Source organism: Drosophila innubila, assembly GCF_004354385.1.
Source record: "Drosophila innubila isolate TH190305 chromosome 3R unlocalized genomic scaffold, UK_Dinn_1.0 2_E_3R, whole genome shotgun sequence".
Taxonomy (NCBI): domain Eukaryota; kingdom Metazoa; phylum Arthropoda; class Insecta; order Diptera; family Drosophilidae; genus Drosophila; species Drosophila innubila.
The window spans coordinates 6,606,983-6,626,787 of NW_022995380.1; the positions used below are offsets into that span (position 1 = coordinate 6,606,983).

Genomic DNA, 19,805 nt, shown 5'->3' on the forward strand with positions numbered 1-19,805 from the left:
AAGCGTAGAAAAAATGAGTTCAAGTTGTGAAAGGTGTGTGCCGTTACACTCTATACCAGCACTGGAAACAATAACAACAAACACAGCAAACTAAGCAAAATTTTGAAATGTGTATACAATTTGTTAAGAAAAAAACCATCAACTAAAATAGCAACAACAAAAACAACAACAAGGCGCATTGTAATTTGTTTTGCTTAAGAGATTGCGTTGAAACAGAGCATACGACTGTCTGATTGTATGTGTGTGTGTGTGGGGGGGCGGGAAGTGCGAAAATTTGTAAGCAATGCAATTGAGTAGAGAGAGTGGAGCAGGAGCCCCTCCCCTTTAAGGCGAGCCCCATGAAGACAACGCAACTCGCAGCTGTCTATGTATGTGCGTGTGTGTGAGTGAGCGCCGTATGCGTGAGTGTGTGCGTATGGGTTGTATTGCTCCTGTTCCTGTTTAATGCATTTAAATCTATAGCTTAATTAAATTCTAGTTGGCTCGCAAATTTATGCATTTTGGTGTTTTTGCAACTGTCTGCAAAATCGATTTTCTTCCAAGGCGCGGCAACAAGCGTCGTTTTTGTTTGGCCCCTGCGACCCTTCATATACTCATACGAAAATAGAGAGAGAGCGAGAGAACGAGAGAACGCGCCCGTTCTCTGGATGTGGCATGCGTACATACATATGGATGAGCGCGTGTGTGTGTAAGGACAGCGTTCTGAACTGCAACTTCAAATAAGGAAAAACCGGAAAATGTTTGACAAATATATTCAAATATATATATGTATGTGTATGTGTGTGTGTGTGTTAAGAGAAAAGCCCAAAACATGCAATTAATGGGGGAAAACCAACTACTCACACAAATCCATACATACATACATACCTAAGGAGGGCGACAACTCACGCACTAGGCAATTTGGGTGGTATTTTTGTATTTTTGTGGGTGGTATTTTTTTTTGGGCGTTTTTTTTTTTGCAGCTTTTTGGCTGTGTGGTTGTGCATTAATGAATGAATGAAACATTGAATGAAATTCGTTTGCTTGTGCGCCAATTCTTTAAGTTCTTTAAGCTAATGCTGTGTCTGTTGTTGTTGTTGTTGCTGTTATTGTATTGTTGTTGTTGTTGTTTTTGCTGTTTTTTCTTGGTGCTCCCACAAAATGTGTTGTTGGGTGTAGTTTTGTACAGTGCGTGTGCTGCATTCCAAAGATGCCTTTTAACTTTAAAATAGCAGCACTCGCATCTAGCATTTTAATATCTTTATTTATGTTGAGTTCTCTTAGTCTTTCTCTATTGCTGACTATATATCTCTCTCATTTGACTTACAGAATAGAATGGGTGGAAATTATCGAGCCGCGCACCAAGGAGCATATGTACGCCAATCTAACAACTGGCGAGTGCGTCTGGGATCCACCCGAAGTAAGTTTGAACAGTTTTCGATATTAAAATAAACTATTTATTTACTCAGCCATATGCATATTATGCACACATACAGTTAGTCAACAAAGTGGTTTGACCAAATCAAAAGTTTACAAAATTTCTTTTGCTAATCTTAAATATTTTGCAGTGATTTTTAAGATAAAAATAATCATTTTTCATAGCATATAATTATTTAAAAACAAATAAATGAATTGTTATTTTTTTAAAACACTCTTGATTAACAGTATATTAACACTCGAACGTTAATTTCCAAATGTCGCAATTGATAATATAAAGGCTAATGAACCTATTCGATTCATCGTGTTTATTATACCCTTTGTAGGGTACATACAGTTCGTTAAGTAATAATATTGACAAAAACAAAAAATATCATTCAGCAAATCAAGAAACGGTCTTAAAATAAAAATCATATATGGATTCATTTTTTTTTTAATATATTTTTTTAATGGTTGATTTTTTCTTACTCCATGAAGCATAAAAATCATTAATAAACTAAAAAAAATAAGAAAAAAAATGTTATATTTTTGAAATAAAATATTTAAATCTGTCAAAGGAAAACAAATTGCATTTTATTATAATTCGTAAAAATAGAAGAACCCAACATATATCATAAACGAATATAAAAAACAAGATACAGAATTGTATATTGTTTTTTAGAGCATAATAAAATATGTAAATTTTTGTCTTTGTCAAAGCAATTACACGACTAGCTGGTCAATTGTTATACACGTATGATCACAAATATCAACAAAAGTTATTAAGGGCTTGTATAAAATATATTAAAATTTTTAAAGATATCAAATTTCTAGTTTAATCGGACTTCTATATGTATTATAATTTAATAGTTCCAACAAACCATTTGATTTGCAACTGCAACTTTAAGAATGCTTGTCGAATCGTAATAATTAATAATTCAACAAGGGTATTTAACATTCGGCATTGAAGTACTTAGTGTTGTCTTCTGCCTAATTGACATGGGTCACTTGTTTTGCAAATTTTACAACAAAATATACAACATGTCTACATACGAATATATGGCAAATTGTTTGACCCAGTTCATCAATGGCGTGAACAATGTTAATTAATTGTATTAAAAAAAATTGTGGAATTTTTGCGTAACATTTGTTAGGCTTGTCATAGGGCATGGGTCTATAAAATAGATTAATGGCAAATATAAATACGTTAATTAATACGTTAATTTATAAATAGCATTCAATTTTCATTAAATGAAACTTACAAATGGGCAATAAATGTTGTTAATTGAAAGTACGAGTATTTATGTATAGATTAATCAATAACATTGTCATGCATTTCTGCAATGGGATTTTTAAAAATGCTGACTTGCCTTAATCTAAAAAAAACTTTAAAAATCTGCTTAAAATCTGGACAAAAGTAAAATAGAGTGCTCTAAATAATTTCCATGTTTTTCCTATAAACACAACTTTTGCTTTCTGAGCAAATATGTTTGTATGTAAGTACATTTATATACATGAGACTGCTGCCAGTTGTGTGCACAGTTCCTTTGACTGTTTTGTCCATTCTCCTCGTCGCATGTGGCATGTTGGGCTAATGCGGCAAGACCAAAAGGTGTCGCAGACTAATAACTTTTGACGCCTTAACGACTGGCTAGGAAAAGCTCAAAGACAAACAGAGTCAACGCCAGCTCACGCTGCATCCTAACAAAAGCTCCTTTATATTCATAAGCTCAGTGCATGCTTTGCCTCTGCATTGCTTTGTTGCTTTTTCTGTTCGAGGTAACGGAAGTAGTGAAAATTTCATTGATTTTGTTGCTGCCCTGCAGTGTCCTCGACTGCGTCCTCGTTTCGATGTTTGCGTGTGTGCCAATGTATGTACATATGTATGTGCATGTGAGTGTCCTTAATGAAAAGGTTGGCATGCCCAGAGCATGAAAAACACGGCGCTTGCTTGAATTGCTTGAATTAGCTCGACTTGGGTGTTATTGTCCATTTTACGCGGTGATTTATTGCGACCCCTTTTTATGTAGGTATGTACATACGTACATATGTAACGTCAAGCAGTTCCACAGTGAAGCCTTCTTTATGCACTCTCTTTGAATGCGATCGTGTATGTGTGCATGTCTGTGAGCAGTGCGTGTTTAAGTTGCCGGTGCCAGTGTACGTGTGTGTGTGTGTGGTTTGTGCCTGCCAGCCATTTCGGTTTTTGTCACTCTCGCTCTCTTTTGACTCATCGCCTACACTTAACACACTCTCCCCCTGTTGAGTGACCGCGTGGCTCTGCAGGAAGTGAGCGTCAAACAAATTGACACTTGAACAGGTCGCAGACTTAATACTCCGTAAATTTAGTTGATTGATTTAAAGATTAATCCGTGATATTTATATAAAACAGTATGTTCGATAAAGTTAAATGAATTTTTAATTAACTTAATACATACATACATAGTTACGGATTTTCCTAACTCAAGTACTCAAGTAAAATACATGTAAGCACGATTTTTCTTAGCTATATTTAGGTTTTCGGGGTTCTGTAAGCTTTTTTTTAATTTGATCAAAGCCTTTTTTTGATTTTTCAAAGTCGTTGCCATTTTATCCACATATTGTCTTAATTTATCATCAACTGATTGCAGCAATACTGAGTACATGCTAAAAAAATGCATGCTAAAACTAAGAATCAATAATTTCCAACTTGAAATTGAGTGTGAGTTTATATTCATTCCATACTCTCCGTTACAGACCATTAGGTAAAAACGAATATTCCCTCCCTGATTCCAACTAGGGAGAGCATAGCCCTAACACATGCCCTAAATTCAACTGCAGCAGAGGCAGCAGCAGTGACGCAGCAGTCGGCGCCGACGCAGATGTCGTTACAGTTGTTGTCAAGTTGCTATGAGGAAGTGAATGAGGAATCCTTTTAGCTGCACTACATAATCTATTCATTTTATGCAGTAAAACGTGCAAAGGCAGTACAACAAAAGGAGTAATCTCTCTCTCTCTCTCTCTCTCTCTCTCTCTGTCTCCCCTCTAACCCTCGCACCATCCAGTCTCTCTTGGGACACCCACTTGCAAACGCGCTTTAAATTAGCAACAAATTTCTTTTATGTTTTTTTTTGCCCTCGCAGTTTTTTGTTTTAATAATGACGTCGTCGTTGCGCTTCTTTTACTTTGTTCTTCGTGCTTCTGCTGCTGCTCTTTTTTGGTGTCACCGGCAACAACAACAACTATGAAGACAAAGACAACAACAACTGCTGCGTTCATTGTACGTGATTTGAAATTTATGCGCAGCATGTTATACCCTGTACTGCAATTGTCACAAGGCATTTCGTTTATTAAAAATAATGGATAACTGGTTGCAGGATATGTGCATAATTCTATCTATGATACTTTTAAAACACATAAGTTTATCACATTTATTGTCGATTTATTCAAGCACAAGCCTTTGAATTATTCAATAAACCTTTAGGCATTACATTGAAATTAATTATTCACCTGCAGGGTATTTCATTGTATATTTTAGTGGATTAAATTGTATTAAAACTTTTTATTGTAACTCTTTGCTAACTTCCCCTCAAATGTTCGTTGGTGTGCTGCTTTTTCATACTTTTTGCTCATTTGCCTTTGTAAAACTTCCGGTTAAGAAAGAAACAAAAAAGCAAGACAGAAAAGTTGCCCACACGCTCGTTTAGTGTTACAAAACTTGCAGACGGGGAGAAGGAGGCGACGTTAATGTTTACGTGCGTCCGCCAGGCGATCCAACGGCCAACAAAGCCGGCGACGTTGAAAGGCTTTTGCTGTGGTACCCCAATGATAGGGTGGCTCTGGTGGTTTGGTGTCTATGGTTCGGGGCCATGCTATCGTCAAAAAATTTCAAATTGTTTTTACATTTTCTTTATATTGCTTACTATCGCTTAGTTATCGACAATGCCTTTTCGGGAGGTGAAGCTTCCTGTATTTTGCAAAGTGGGTTATTGCCTCTTGAAGTTGTTTTAGTTGTTGCATGGAGTGCATAAATTTGTTGGTAATTACAATGGCAATTAGACGCGTATAAATACCGTTAATGGATTTCGGTTATTAGAGGTAGTTTTCGGAGTTGGTAATAAATCAGTTACAGGCAATTTAATGACTTGTTGAATAAATATTAAGTATGATTAAAGTATGAACATAACTCGAGTATTGCAAAAAGCACTAGAAAATCTTCCTCACATGAAGAAAGAATTCAAGAATGACAAACAAAGCAAAATGCTATTGAACAAGTCATTTGTCATTCAAATTCGATTGCAACAGCACCCAATTCTCAGTTCCCATTTCCTTAAGCTAAATCAATGAATTGGTTTCGTATGTGAGGAAAGCTTACGACAGATTGAAACTGTATATGAGGGCAATGAGGTCTTAAAAAACCCATTCTATATAGTATGTAATAATGTAATAGTTCCATGGAAGCTTGGCCGGCTTTAATATTAAATTGTTTGCATGATGCACTGGGAATTCGTAAATTTTGAATCTATATTTAGCTTTCGATTTGTTGATTCCTTGATTCCAGGAAATTAAAATAAAACCAATAATAGTAATAATATTCCCTTCTTGATGCATTATTTTTATTAAATGTGCCCGTCTTTCAGTTACCCTTTAAAAAGGCAGTCAGGCAGTAAAGGTAAAAAAATGATCTAAAAATTAATAAACTAAACAGAAAATTATAAATATTATAAAAATCTTTATTTAAAACCTAAAATTAGAAGTAGAAATATCATAATTTTGAATGCTTGTAGTGTCATATTATTTATGTATAATTCTTTTAGTCAACACAATTATAATAAAAAAACCGAGTCATAAATCAAAAATAGTTTCTGAATTATATTCTGTCCTTATAACATATTTATCAGTAGCTCTTGTTAAGGCAGAGACCGATTAAATATTCACCTTAAACTGCATTTACATTTACTTGTGGATTTTATTACTGTAGCTTTTCTGTAAAAACATGAAATTCTTTGTAAGCTAAATATCCCCACTGATGACACATTTTAAATTAAATTTGCAATTTTCTTCAAATATGTAGATTATTCTTAATTTTGTCACAGTCAGATGTTATCGCCCATAGTTATTTTTGGTTTACGCGCATATTGGTTTTTTATTGTTTAATATAGATGATGACATAATTTTAAGAAAATCCACATTAACAAAAACCAGCAACAAATTGTTCATGAACATTTCATTACTATGTATCTATCTCACATAATGTATGTTATTTGGTTTGAGCATGATTCAGATGATGGGGATGAGGGAAGGGGGACTCCATTACTGACCTCGGCAATAGGCATCCCTGATAGGAAACCAGCTCTATTCACTGATTAGAATTGTGCGTGCCACGGCGTTCAACCTATATTTTCCACTGATTAAATGCCAAATTGTTTTTCTATAAGCAATGTAAAAAAGAAACAAGAGAGAACAATGCGATCTATAATAACCAATTTAATGAATTTATAATGACTATGGGAGCTTTATCCATAAGCCATCGCATTTGTGGCAAATAGATTTTTGGTAGCAAATGGAGTAATGGAATTTGAGCAGTTTTATTTATGCTTCAGTCATAAACCTCAGCTCTAAAAATAGTTTACAATTGAATTTATTGAAGCTTTACGAAATAAAGCATATACATACATTGTACTGTGGATTCGAAACTGATATTTAAGGTTTTAAATTTGAAATGTTTATGGGAATTAAATGATAATATTATTTTTCAGCGTAGAAAATTTAAAATATAGTTGAAATTCTTTCAATTCCTATAAGGATCTCATATCAAAGACGTATGCCTTGAAATGTATATATATCTTGTTCATCGGCTTTTGACTCATGTATATTTATGTGACGAAAAGAATATTCGTAATCACATGACTAATAATTATAAATATTGCCAGTTTCTCATATTTTTGCTCTATACATAAATAAATATAATTCATGTATATTATGTTTGACAGATTTTCTTCAAACATTTAGCCAATGTGCGCTGCTCTAATTTCATTTTCATAAATGGAGGCAACACAAATTCCATCAATGAGATAAAGATGTAGCCTCATTGTTTCTATTGCTGTTGTTGCTTTTCCATAATTACAAAATATTCAGTATATCGCACAAGGCCGAAATGAGGACGTGTCAGAGGCAGAGTACGGAGACATTGCCATCAGTCGATATATTTATTTATTATACTCTTACCTAAACGGGGGTATTATACATTTGTTGTAAAAGTAAAACCTTTGTTTTAATTTTTCTTTTACTGATTATTATTATTATATATCTTATATATCTTTCTTTATTTACTTCTTTTAGTTTAGTAATTAAAATAAAATCGAGAAAATAACATTTTAACTTACCAATTATTATATTATTTTATATTAAATCTAAAATAATAAAAAATATGAAAAGTTTTTAATTGATTTAACCAAGAATTGGTCAAATACTAGAAAAACTCAACCAATCAGAAACCAATAAAAATGGAGAGCATCATTAGCATCTACGTTATTATAATACTATTATTAAATAATTTGTATATTGTTAATGTTAATCAATTCCGACATGCAATTTATCAAAATTTGTACGACATTTATTCAGAAAGAGTATGCAGACTTTGCTATGCTAAATTAAGGGTTCTTGTTTGTGTTACTTGTGATGTGGCTTCTTCGTTTTGCTGCAGCATGTGGCACGCGCTGCAAATTAAAGGGGAAGAAACGGGCTAGGAGGGGATTTAAAGTGGAGGCCTCGCAGTGAAAATAGGCACATAGGCACATTTATTGTGGAATCTCTCTTTATCTGACTGTCCGGCTCAATGGATGAATGCATCCATGGCTGAATGGTTGACTGAATGAATGAATGACTGACTGACTGACTGACTGACTGACTGTCAGTAGCAGACGCAACAATGCAAAAAGCGTAACGATGTTGATGGCGCTGCTTTCAGCCTTGTCCCAATCCACGCTCTGCTCTGGGTGCGCCCACAAATTATGCAACTTGCTACGTAGTTGAAGCTCGATATGGAAATGGAAATGAAAACCAGAAATGAAAAGCAGCAGAGCTGAAAGCTTTCAACGTACATAGTTGCATTTGTGGGAGAGGGTGGGCGGACTGGCTTGTATTGTTACTTTTACTCTTATCAGACCACAAACACTAACAGCAACAACAACAACAATGTCACAGATTAAAAGAGAGAAAAATAGAAAGAAAAAAACAGCCTGGGTCAGGGCCTGTCTCGGCCCGTTACAACTGCAACACACAGAGTGTGGGCAATTTCCTGGGCGCAGCTGCAGCAAAAGTTCAAGGTCAGCGCAAAAATAACCCTGACTTCGCTATGTGACAGACAGAGAAAAGTAGTTGGCAAATCGAAAGAGATAACACGCCTGCGACGAGTTAGCTGGTGAATTAAGAACACGCGCGCTTGCAACTGCAACTGAGCCCGGGCAAGAGTAAACTTGAGTTTTTTCAAGCACTTTTCACAGATGATGACACACGATTATGGCCAAAAGATGAAGCTGATTGCTGGGACAGATTGCTGATTAAGCTAAAATCAAAGAAACGCCTCAATGTAAAGCCAAATACAATCTTTTACATATAGGAAGAACACAGTAAATATAACTCAAAACAAAAGAGATATTCTTTTGAGAGATTTCTTAATAAATTTCAGATATTGTAGAGTAATTTTACACTATAATATAATATAACATTTGTGTGTTAATGGCTGTAACTATCGCCACGATAACGCCATTGGTCATTTACTGCATATTAAAAAACTAGAAAATTTGTTAAATTACGCCAGGTGTTGAGCTATTAAGTATTGCTGCATATAACCAATTCAAACTAAATTAATATTTAATTTTTTATCTATGTTAGCAAATTCAATAGCTCTAGCTCTAATAGCCTCTGAAAACTTGGACGGTTGTTGATGCTGTGTGTCGTAGATTCCGCCTTCTGTCTGTTACGCCCATTTCCCTTTTGACACCTAGATACTTTTTAATTACATTAATTTGAAATGTTCTTTGTCGAAGACAAGACCTTTTGCTGTATCTTTTGGTGAAAACAACACTTAACTGAATTTCTTAAGTCCAAAGAGTAAATAAACCAGAAAACAGATCGCAAGGGAGACGGCACATTTACGTTATTTCTGTTGAAATCTAATATCGATATTTTTAAAGTAGAGAATCGCTTGAGAGACTTGCAAACGTGCCCATATCCAGAGATAACGGGTGCACCAACAAATATGCTTATATTCTGTATGCTGATGCTGAAAGTGCTATATGATATTTATATAGCTTAAAATTACATTCAACTCCCAAGAAATCAAATTATTGCGAAAAATTAATGTGTTTGGAAACAAATTTCAATTATAATGCATTTGTTGTGATATTTTCAAGGTTTGAAGATGGACAAATCCGGAATAAGCTGTGCTAGAGAGGCATGAAAGATTTCCACAATTGAATAGAATACTTATTTATGTACGATAATATAGAAAACATATATATAAACTCTTTTCTATAGTGTGTAAGAAGCAAAAAAATAGTAAATTAGTTTCAGTAGAAAAGATATTAAATGGAATAAACTGGAGTATTTCAATGTATAATTAAAAATATTGCTTTCGTTAAAATAATAAATAATGTAGATTCAACTGTCAATTAATTAGAATTAAAGAGAATATCTAACTGGCAATAAATTCTAATCTCCTTTGTATTCATAAACCAATATGAATAATTGCATGAATTATCTGTACTAGACGAATTAAAGTAAGCGCATAATGCAAACACTTGACAATTTCAACACACATAATTATTCCGAACACCTCCCACACACACACACACACACATGCAGACCGGCTGAGAGTTGATAAACCCACTTATATGGTATGATTTACTCATGATTTGCTCGTTTGGATTCGGTTCCATTTCTCGTTACAGGATGTGCCAATTAAGCGCACCGACTCATCACAGTGGTGGGAACTGTTTGATACAAATACACAACGCTTCTATTACTATAATGCGGCGACACAGAAGACCGTGTGGCATCGGCCGAGCAAGTGTGATATCATTCCGCTGGCCAAACTCCAGACGCTCAAACAGAATACCGATCCCAGTGAGCGACGGGAGCAGACAACGCCACAGAAGCAATCGTCGCTGCAAAAACATCCACAGCAACAGCTACAACAACAACAACAAGGTTCGCCCATGTCAGCGGCCAACAAAAAAGGGCGTGGCCAGCGAGCAAGTGGCGGCAATGGCCAAGTTGCCAGCTCTGAGGAGAAACTGAGCACCGATATGATCTCTAGTCCACGAGGCCGACAAAGTTTTCGGTAAGCACTTGTGTTTCTGTTTATAATTCGGCATTATTTATTTGTTTATATTCCACTTGGGGGCATCTTTTGCAGCGTCGGCACGGGTGACTCATCCCGTTCCATGGACATGCAACAATCGCCGCAACAACAGCAACAACAACATCAGCAGGGTTATGCCTGTCGACGTTCCCAAGGTAAGCATCTGACGTCATAGTCTTGTTCTCCTTCTTGACTCATCAACATTTAATTTGCAGACTCGTGCAATCACTACAAGGAATCTGGAAAGTCAAGCGATTCCAGTCTGTCCAGCGCTCATGGATATCGTCGCTTCAATGATGCCTCCAATGGTGCACCTTTGCCGAATGATGCACTGCGTCTGGGATCTTTGCAGAAACAACAACGCTCTGGCAAGGATAACGGCGCGTAAGTTTAATTAATTACATCATGGCAAAAGATTTTATTAAGGTTTTGTATTGCGCTTGAACAACGCTGCGTATGTGTAATATTTCCTAGAAATCTGCCGTGCTTATGGCTACATTCATGTTGTAGAAAGCTTAAGTTAGGAGTTATTTTTTGGAAATCGCAATAGCTCAAAAAAAGAATAAATTATTAATTTGGGTTCATTTAATAGTTGACAGTAATTTTTTTTCAATTGATAGTAAAATTTATCATTATTTTAAATTGACATTTCTTGCATAATTGAATTGTTCAATTCATAATTTAATAGTGTTTAAAAACGGAAAGTAATTAATGTAAGCTTTGTTGTAAAATATTGTCTTAAAGGTTTCATTTTAATGAATTATATTACATCTTTTTTTTATGAGTAAGAGTATTTTAGTGACACAGTTAAATCTTTAGGAAATTAACTTCTGCTAGGATTATATTTTTCACACTCTCACACATTTGCACACATACACACTCGCTTTTATGGCTTACATTACACGCCCACATGCTCAAAAACATTCACTTACTCTTTAAAAAGCCACCTCACATAATTATTCCATCTCTTTCTACCCTTATTTGGTGTCTCTCTCGCGATCTCGAAATCAGCTTTGAAATGTTGCAAGAAAGCACAAGCTCACATAATTTACCGCATGGTTCGTCCTCCTCTTCATCCTATGTTGGTGGTAGTGTCGTCGGTGACAGCAATAAGTACTTTGATCATCAGCTTCTGCCCAGCCACATGCAGGGCTATTGCTCCTCCAAGTCATCCGATATTGCCTCACCCACTCATTCGATACAGACGCCGCAGGCGCAGAAGAAGAAAATCTCTCCAGATGCCGAACGTCAGTACAATTACGCACAACAGCAACAACAACAGCAGCAGCAGCAACAACAACGCAATGCACAACGTTCGGCTGGAGGCGGCAGCGGAAGTGTCGCAGCTTCTGGCAAATCCTATGGTGCACCTATTGCAGGTGAGTTATACATACATTTATTCAAACGTTTCACCTTTTAATCAATTCAAATTTTCGATTACAGATCGCGAGTACAAGGTATCCTTGGCTCGCTCCGGTAGCTTTATGTCCTCGTCCATTAATCCTGCTGCTGCGGGACATCACAGCAAATCTTATCGCAAGAGTAGCGCTGAGGCAAACGGCAGCAGCGGCGGTGCTGGTGGTGGTGCGGCCAGCGATGATTCAATGCACGAAAAGTACTTTAAGTCTGTGGAGAATACTCCGCTGTCTCGACGACGTCACACAACCAATGCTAAGGGTCATGGTAATGGCGGTGGTGGTGGTGGCGGTGGCGGTGCAAGTGGCAGTAATACAGCCACCAGCACCGCCGGCAGTGGCAGCAGTAGCCACAAGAAACACTCAAGCGACTCCAGTCCGCAGAGTCCAATCAGTCCGCAGACGAAAAGTTCACGTCAGGCCAAAACCAGCGCCACAAATCCACCGCCGCAGCTGCAGCTTCAGCATTCACCTCGCATACAGGATCCCAATTGTGGTTCAGATCTTCTCAGTCTGGAGCGCATGTCACTTGTCAAGGCAGCACCAATTTCACCAAGCGGCTGTTCCGATAATCTTGGCATGATGACGCACTCATCTCGTGGGTCGAATGATTCAGCGGCTAGGCGTCAAAAGTCCAATAGCTCTACGGCAAATCGTTCGCAGTCTCATCACTTTCCTGGTCAGGGCTCTTTGAAACACAGTGCCAGCTCAAGTTTGGATAAACGTGGCTATTATCCACTTCAAAGTGGCAGTGGTGGTGGCGAGAAGCGTGATTCGAGACGCTCCAAGACGCATCATCATCATCAGCAGCATCTACAGCCGGACAACAGCGATGTAGAATATGATAATGGCAACATTTCACCATTGTACAGCAACTGTGGCCAGGAGATGCCCCATCTTCTGCCGCTCAAGCATTACATCATCGAGCAGGCCAAGCTCTTTAATCGCTATGATTATGGCGCTGATGGAGAAGGCGCTGGCGACTCGGATTCTTATCACTCGGATAGTCAGTCAGAGCATTCGCTATCTGGCCATGAGCCGGATAATGAGGACTCCGATGGCGGCTCCGATACGCATGGCGGTTACTTGGAGCACAACTATGGCATGATCGATGACTATGCTAACATGGGCGACAGCGTCTCCTACTATGCCTATCAGTATCCGCCCTACGATCCAGCAGGACGTGAGGATATGTAAGTATAACCTGTATATAGGTATTTTCACATTTATTATTCGAAATAGTCGCAAATAAGAGTAATGAGTTTAAAAAATGTTAAAATAAAATAAAAGATTTTTTCTTTAAATTTCAATGATATAAATTAATTTCTCTCATAAAATAATAATTTAATATTAATTTTTATTTAAAAATCATAAATGCATCTTCATTGTATATGCGAAACAAATAGGCAAGAACTGAACAGGAAATACCGACGGTGTTTCATTTCAGCAACAGTATGAACAACAATACAAAGATGAGATCAGGTTTTGAGCTTTTTGTTAAATTTGTTTCTTAAAATTTTTAACTGGCTCTAGCGGTAGACGGGTGACATTAAGCTTACTGATAATAGAGACTGACCTCTATTAAAACAGTTTTAAACCAAGCTCTGCTCCTAGCAATTGCAAATTTGTTTGGTTTTTTCACTATTTACCTTATTTATTCACGCTATTTAATTTTGATACTGTGCAACTTCAACTAGTTAACTGATAATATTGGCGGTGCTTTAACTCAGTAACAGCGACAACATAACTTGTCAATAATCAGTTTTTTCTTTCATCTTCGTTTTGTATGATTAAAATTTTATTTTATTAGTCTACTTCACCAACTCAAAATCTTCTTCTTACATATGTAAGACTCCACGAATAGATCAACCACCGCTTAAAAGGGCTATACAAATTGATATGCGCTCTTTTTAACGGAGAAATAGATGATTAAATATGAAAATATTAATGAAAACAGACAAAATTTCAGATAATAAACAATAATATGTGAATTTTTAAACAATTTTAAATTTTTTAATCACGGTGAAAATGTTAATTTCTATAATTGAAAAAGCCCTGCTAATTATATGTTTGCAATTTACAGTTCCGACAACGTGGAGGCTGTGCTGGAAGGTATTGGTGGCAACACGGAGCCAGCTTCAGTGCCCAAACCGAAGCCACGCTATCAGATCTCATACTATGACACCGTCTCGCACAGTCCATCATCATCAGTGGGTCAGGGGCATCAGTACAACCAGCATAATCAACAGCTGTATTCGAATACGCCATCATATCCGTTTGCCAGTCATGGACATGGCTTGGGTCAGCCACCGGCACCACCGCATCAGCAGCAGTTACATTTGGATCCCAGCGATGCGTCCACAGCCAAGCAGAAACAATCACAAACGTTGCCCTCGCCCAATCGTCAAATCTCTCGCCTAGTCGCCGGTCAGTTAACCAAAGAGGATACCAATCAACAGCAGCAGCAGCAGCAACAACAGTTGCCGTCTGCAAATGCAGCCCACTCGGCAGTCATCAGCAGTCTCAGCCGAGGTGGGAATCACAAACTGACACCGCCAACTCTTAAACCCACCATTCAGCAGATCTTTCCGCCCAGCGAGCGTGCACCGGCAACAACGCTGGCCTGCATGAAGGAATGTGATATTGAGAAGTTCGCTGCGGACAATCTGAATCTTCATTCGAAGGGAATCTTTCGTAAGAAGGCTTCCGTGCGCGATATGCTCAGCTGGACGGCGGAGGCGATTGGTAGGCCCATGTTAGCCCTATCACGTGACAAGGCAGACAAGAAGAAGGCCATTGATATGTTTAAGCTGGTGCAAATCTACATGGCTGATCGCAAGGCGCGCTTGGGCATGAACCTCAACTCGGTGGCCATAGACATAATCACCGCATCACTTCCCCAACAGCAGTAAGTAAACAAAAATACCACAAACACAAAAGTAACAAGAAAGAAAGCTAATCTTCAAAACGTGAAAGATTTAGTACTATTGATAAAGTTCTTGATCGTACAATATTTATGAATGCATTTCCCTTAATTCTGTGCAAATTTTAACACCTAGTTATATAAACTATTTTCCTTTTAGATTAAGAGATGAGCTGTATGTGCAGTTGTGCCGACAAACAACAGAGAATCCAAAGCGAGAGTCGTTAATTCGTGGATGGGAGCTAATGGCCATTTGTCTGTCATTTGTGCCGCCTTCGCCAACGTTTCAGCCCACGTTGCTCAAGTGAGAAAAACCAATTGTTTGCTTTTGGCCAGATGCAACTTAATAATTTAACATTGCAGCTATGTAAATCGTCATCGTGATCCCTCGTTTGCCACCGGCTTCATGGAGGTTTGCAAATGGCCCATACATGTGCAAATTTCGCACTATGCAACTGTTTGCTGTCGTCGCTTGGATCGCATTGGCAGCAGCGGTCGCCGTTTGGCCAAGAAACCGACCGTGGATGAAGTGGAACAGGCGCGGGTAAGTGATGGCATCCTGAATTTGAATTAATTGATTAATCAATCTATTTTTTTAGCACCAAATCCTGCACAATAGTATGTTTGGCAATACACTTTCCGAAGTGATGGAACTGCAAAAGGACAAATTTCCGTTTCGAAAGCTGCCCTGGATACAAACCACGCTATCGGAGCATGTAAATGTTGCAAAATTAATGCTAGACAATTTGTTTTTAAACATATTTTATATTTTGTAGGTACTTTTGCTCAATGGAAAACAAACAGAGGGCATTTTTCGTGTGTCCGCCGATTTGGATGAAGTCAATTGCATGAAGAATCGCTTGGACTATTGGGATGTTCCTGATTATAAGAACACAATGGGTGTGTTTGAATTTCTAAGAAAGATATATGCAATATACTAATGTCGCTTTACTTGTCTGTAGTTGATGCCCATACTCCTGCTAGTCTACTTAAGCTTTGGTATCGTGAACTGTACGATCCGCTTATACCCGATGATTATTACGAGGATTGCGTGAATACTGAGGATCCCGATAAAGCCAAAGAAATAGTTAATAAGTTGCCTCAAATAAATCAACTGGTGAGTATGCTAAAACGAAAGCAACATGTGCAAATTAATCTCGTTAATCTTTGATAATGCTTACCAGGTCCTAACGTATTTAATACACTTTCTGCAACAATTCTCCAATCCGGAGGTGGTTAGTTGCACCAAAATGGATTCATCGAATCTGGCCATGGTGTTTGCGCCAAATTGCTTGCGCTGCACTTCAGATGATCCCAAGGTGATACTGGAGAATGCGCGCAAGGAAATGTCCTTCATACACGTTTTAATACAAAACATGGACACGGCACATGTGACCAATCTGGTTTAAAGCTTTGACAGCTGCAGCTTAGGTGTAAACAAATTAACCAAAAACCAATGGAAAAACCCCTAAACATATGTAAACGTTATTAACCTATCCTAACTTACTTAATTACTTACCTATGCAATTTAACTTGACCTTAAATTTGTATTTATACAAATGAAATAATGTATTTATGTCAAATGAGTATCAAAGAGCTCCTAACTAACTCCTAAATTTAACTCAAATAATTTTGCTGCTCGAATTTTCTCACAAACTGCTTCGAAATTAATAAATTATTTTTTTATATATCTAGGCCGCTTATTTTTTTAACAACTAATACTCAGAATTGTAACGTGTAGTGCTTTTCAAACCAAAAAGATGAATCCAATACAGAGAAATGAATTTGTAATTGTTCAAGTCAAGTTAAAGTTAATAACTTGTAAACTTATTGTGTGCATGCCTAGTTACGTGTGAAATTGTAGTTTAATTTATTTATTTCGCATTTTAATTTATGGTATTTCACGCAGGAAAACAGCAAAATACTCAAACTCAAAGTAACTCTCAAAAATAAAGCATTGAACAACTTGTGAAAGATATAAATATTTAAATATATATACATTATAAATATAAATAAATGTACTGTAAGCAAATGCAATAACTGAATAAAAATTATTAAATAAATCTGCTTATAAATTACTTGCAGCAACTTAGTGCTATATATATATTTATATATACCTATAAATACAAAAATTTATTCGTATGCATTAAATATTTAATGAATAACAATAAAATTATTTATAAATTCGAAAGCTGCGCAACAATTTAATTAATTAGTAAACAAGTGTTATACTATAGTATTACACATATTCAAACTATAAGAACCAGCAGAGATATTTAAAAAGTTGAAGCGAAAACCCAATTGAACATATATAAATATGTACGTATGTATGTAAAACCCTATGGATATTGAGATATGAAACACGAGAATGAATAAAGTTATATAAATAAAGAGCCAAAATATTAATTTCTAAATATTAATGATTTGAACTTTGATGTATTGGGCACTTCCCTTCTTTCCCGATCGTCCAAAATGGAAAACAAGCCAATTATCATAGCATGTCCATCAATATTGTATGTCTGACGCTTCTTATCACACATGCCCAGCTCAAAATTGAGACATATAATAAATTGAAAGAGCTCTTCTTTTCCAACATGATTATTGGACTGCAAATGTATGCCCAATTTTAAAGTCGTTACGAACCGTTCGTCTCTGATAATTGCTAATAATTTAGTGTCACTTGACGATCTTAAGCTACCCTCTGACAAAACATTATCATTTATTTGCCAACTATTTGGGACACTGACAACGATCCATTCCCCGAATCGAGTGCATTTATCACGCCCCAATGTTTACTCGACTTCGTCGAATTTCGGTTTCATTCGATTCGATACAATTTACTCAGTTTTTTCTTTTAGTTTTTATCAAGGTTCATTATTTGGTAATTTGTTTAAGTACAATTTTGGGGCAATCTTGAAGGCAACGATTGTCATACCATTCAATGCCCATAATCACATTAAATATTAATTGTGATTCATGCGCTTCGAAAACAAAATGGCACCGTGAGCAAAATTGAGATTAATTTTCTTTTAATGAGATTTTCATTACCTGTTGAAATTTGTTAAATACATATGTGGAGTAGTTGCACAATTTATTCTATTTTTTTTTTTTCATCAATCCTTGTAAACTTGAAGACTGTATTTATCTAAATTTGTACAAGTATACAAACTTTTAACGACTAAAGCCATTTCATACTTTTCTGTTTGTAAATTTCTTTGGGAATTATTTAGTTTTGATATCACTGAAGCATATTATCATTGACATACTCGCATTCATTCATATCGTTAAGTATTCCACAATGAAATTATCATGCTTATAAGCCGAAATGCCAACAATTTCAATACAGGTACATACATTTGTTTATGAGTATTTATCATATTGTCAAATGAGCTGTTTATTAACTTAAATCATTAGGTTTTATTATTGTTCTACGAAGCAGGGAACAAAAAAATACCGAAAGCCTAGGGTCATTCAAAGAAAATCATTAGTTGATTTTTATAGTGCGAGTTTTATTTTATTATTGAGCACATTTGCTTTTATTATTTATGGGAACTAGAAGCTTATCGGGCTTGCTATTAATTGATTTGCAAAGACCCATCCAAAATATGACTCCTCTTTCGCACGTTAGTGTGACCATTTTTAAAAATTCAAAAAGAAGGTAAATATTTTAGATAATTGTTAGTTTAAAATTGACTACACTCATACAAAAAAATTTTAAATTTAAGATTTAGGTCTCAAAATTAAGAGTTTTCGTCTAAAAAACTTAAATTTCTTTCAACTAGAGAAGCTATATTGATGTGAAGCCCACTCTAGAAAACAATAAATTATTATTTACATATGTTTCGATTCTACAATATTGTAGATACAAATTCTAAGCTAAACTATATTTTTTGTTAATTTAGTCTTATTTTAGGGAAATTAATATTCAAGTCAAGTGTTCTCCATTTTGGAATACGTTTATGTATTCTGTTTATTTATTTAATTAATACACTACTTAATGCAGACGGCAAAGTAAAAAGAAATAAGACTAAAAATTATATTAATAATTAAATTATTATAATATTAAATACAAATTTTGAACTGAAACGAAAAAAAATTAAAATTACATCTGGGGTATGCAAAAATTATAAATGATCCAACATGTACAATCGAAACAATAAATATCAAGAATATTTCGTAGAAAGAAAATTTAAATGCACTCTATAGACGGAATAAATCGTAGGCATGTTCATGCATATTTGTTCCATGTTAGAGGTAAGTTCATAAGCCCAATTTATGTTAAACCTATTTGTATCGAAACCAACTCTCTTACGAAAGATCAATTTTCACTATTGGAAAGCACCCCCAAATTACTTGTATATCTAAAAAGATATAACGGCGACCTGAAAACAATATTAAACTCAGGTACCAAGTAAACAACAATAACAACAATTAGGCGCATTTATTTTGTATATTTTATCGCATACGCATTGCCCAAAATCAAAAGTAATCCATCATCTCAAAGGCTTTAAGGGGACCCCGAGTACGGCTGATAACAGACTGCTACTTCCTCAAGCCCCCCAAAATGCCCTCACCTCAGTTAAATCAGTTGTACAAACGCATAAATTGTTTCGAAAGTCCCCACGGCCAAAAATTGGTAAAAATGGTAACCAGAGGCTCAAATCATAACACCAACTCGATTACTCAATCAAAGCGTTGGTGATGACAACATTTCTGGATCGCGGCG

The 19,805-nt window shown here is 36.1% G+C and overlaps 1 protein-coding gene across 1 annotated transcript; it reads left to right on the forward strand.

The window, feature by feature from the left end:
* The first annotated feature begins 13 nt into the window (after window positions 1–13).
* LOC117791170 lies at window positions 14–17,493 on the forward strand. The gene is made up of 14 exons (XM_034630848.1): window positions 14–33; window positions 1,309–1,399; window positions 10,329–10,720; window positions 10,796–10,896; window positions 10,957–11,125; window positions 11,753–12,120; window positions 12,185–13,349; window positions 14,240–15,064; window positions 15,240–15,383; window positions 15,443–15,623; window positions 15,679–15,795; window positions 15,856–15,979; window positions 16,042–16,196; window positions 16,264–17,493. Exons 1-14 carry the CDS (start codon window positions 14–16, stop codon window positions 16,486–16,488), a joined length of 4,077 nt encoding a protein of 1,358 aa, XP_034486739.1. The 3' UTR covers window positions 16,489–17,493.
* The last annotated feature ends 2,312 nt before the right edge of the window (window positions 17,494–19,805 follow it).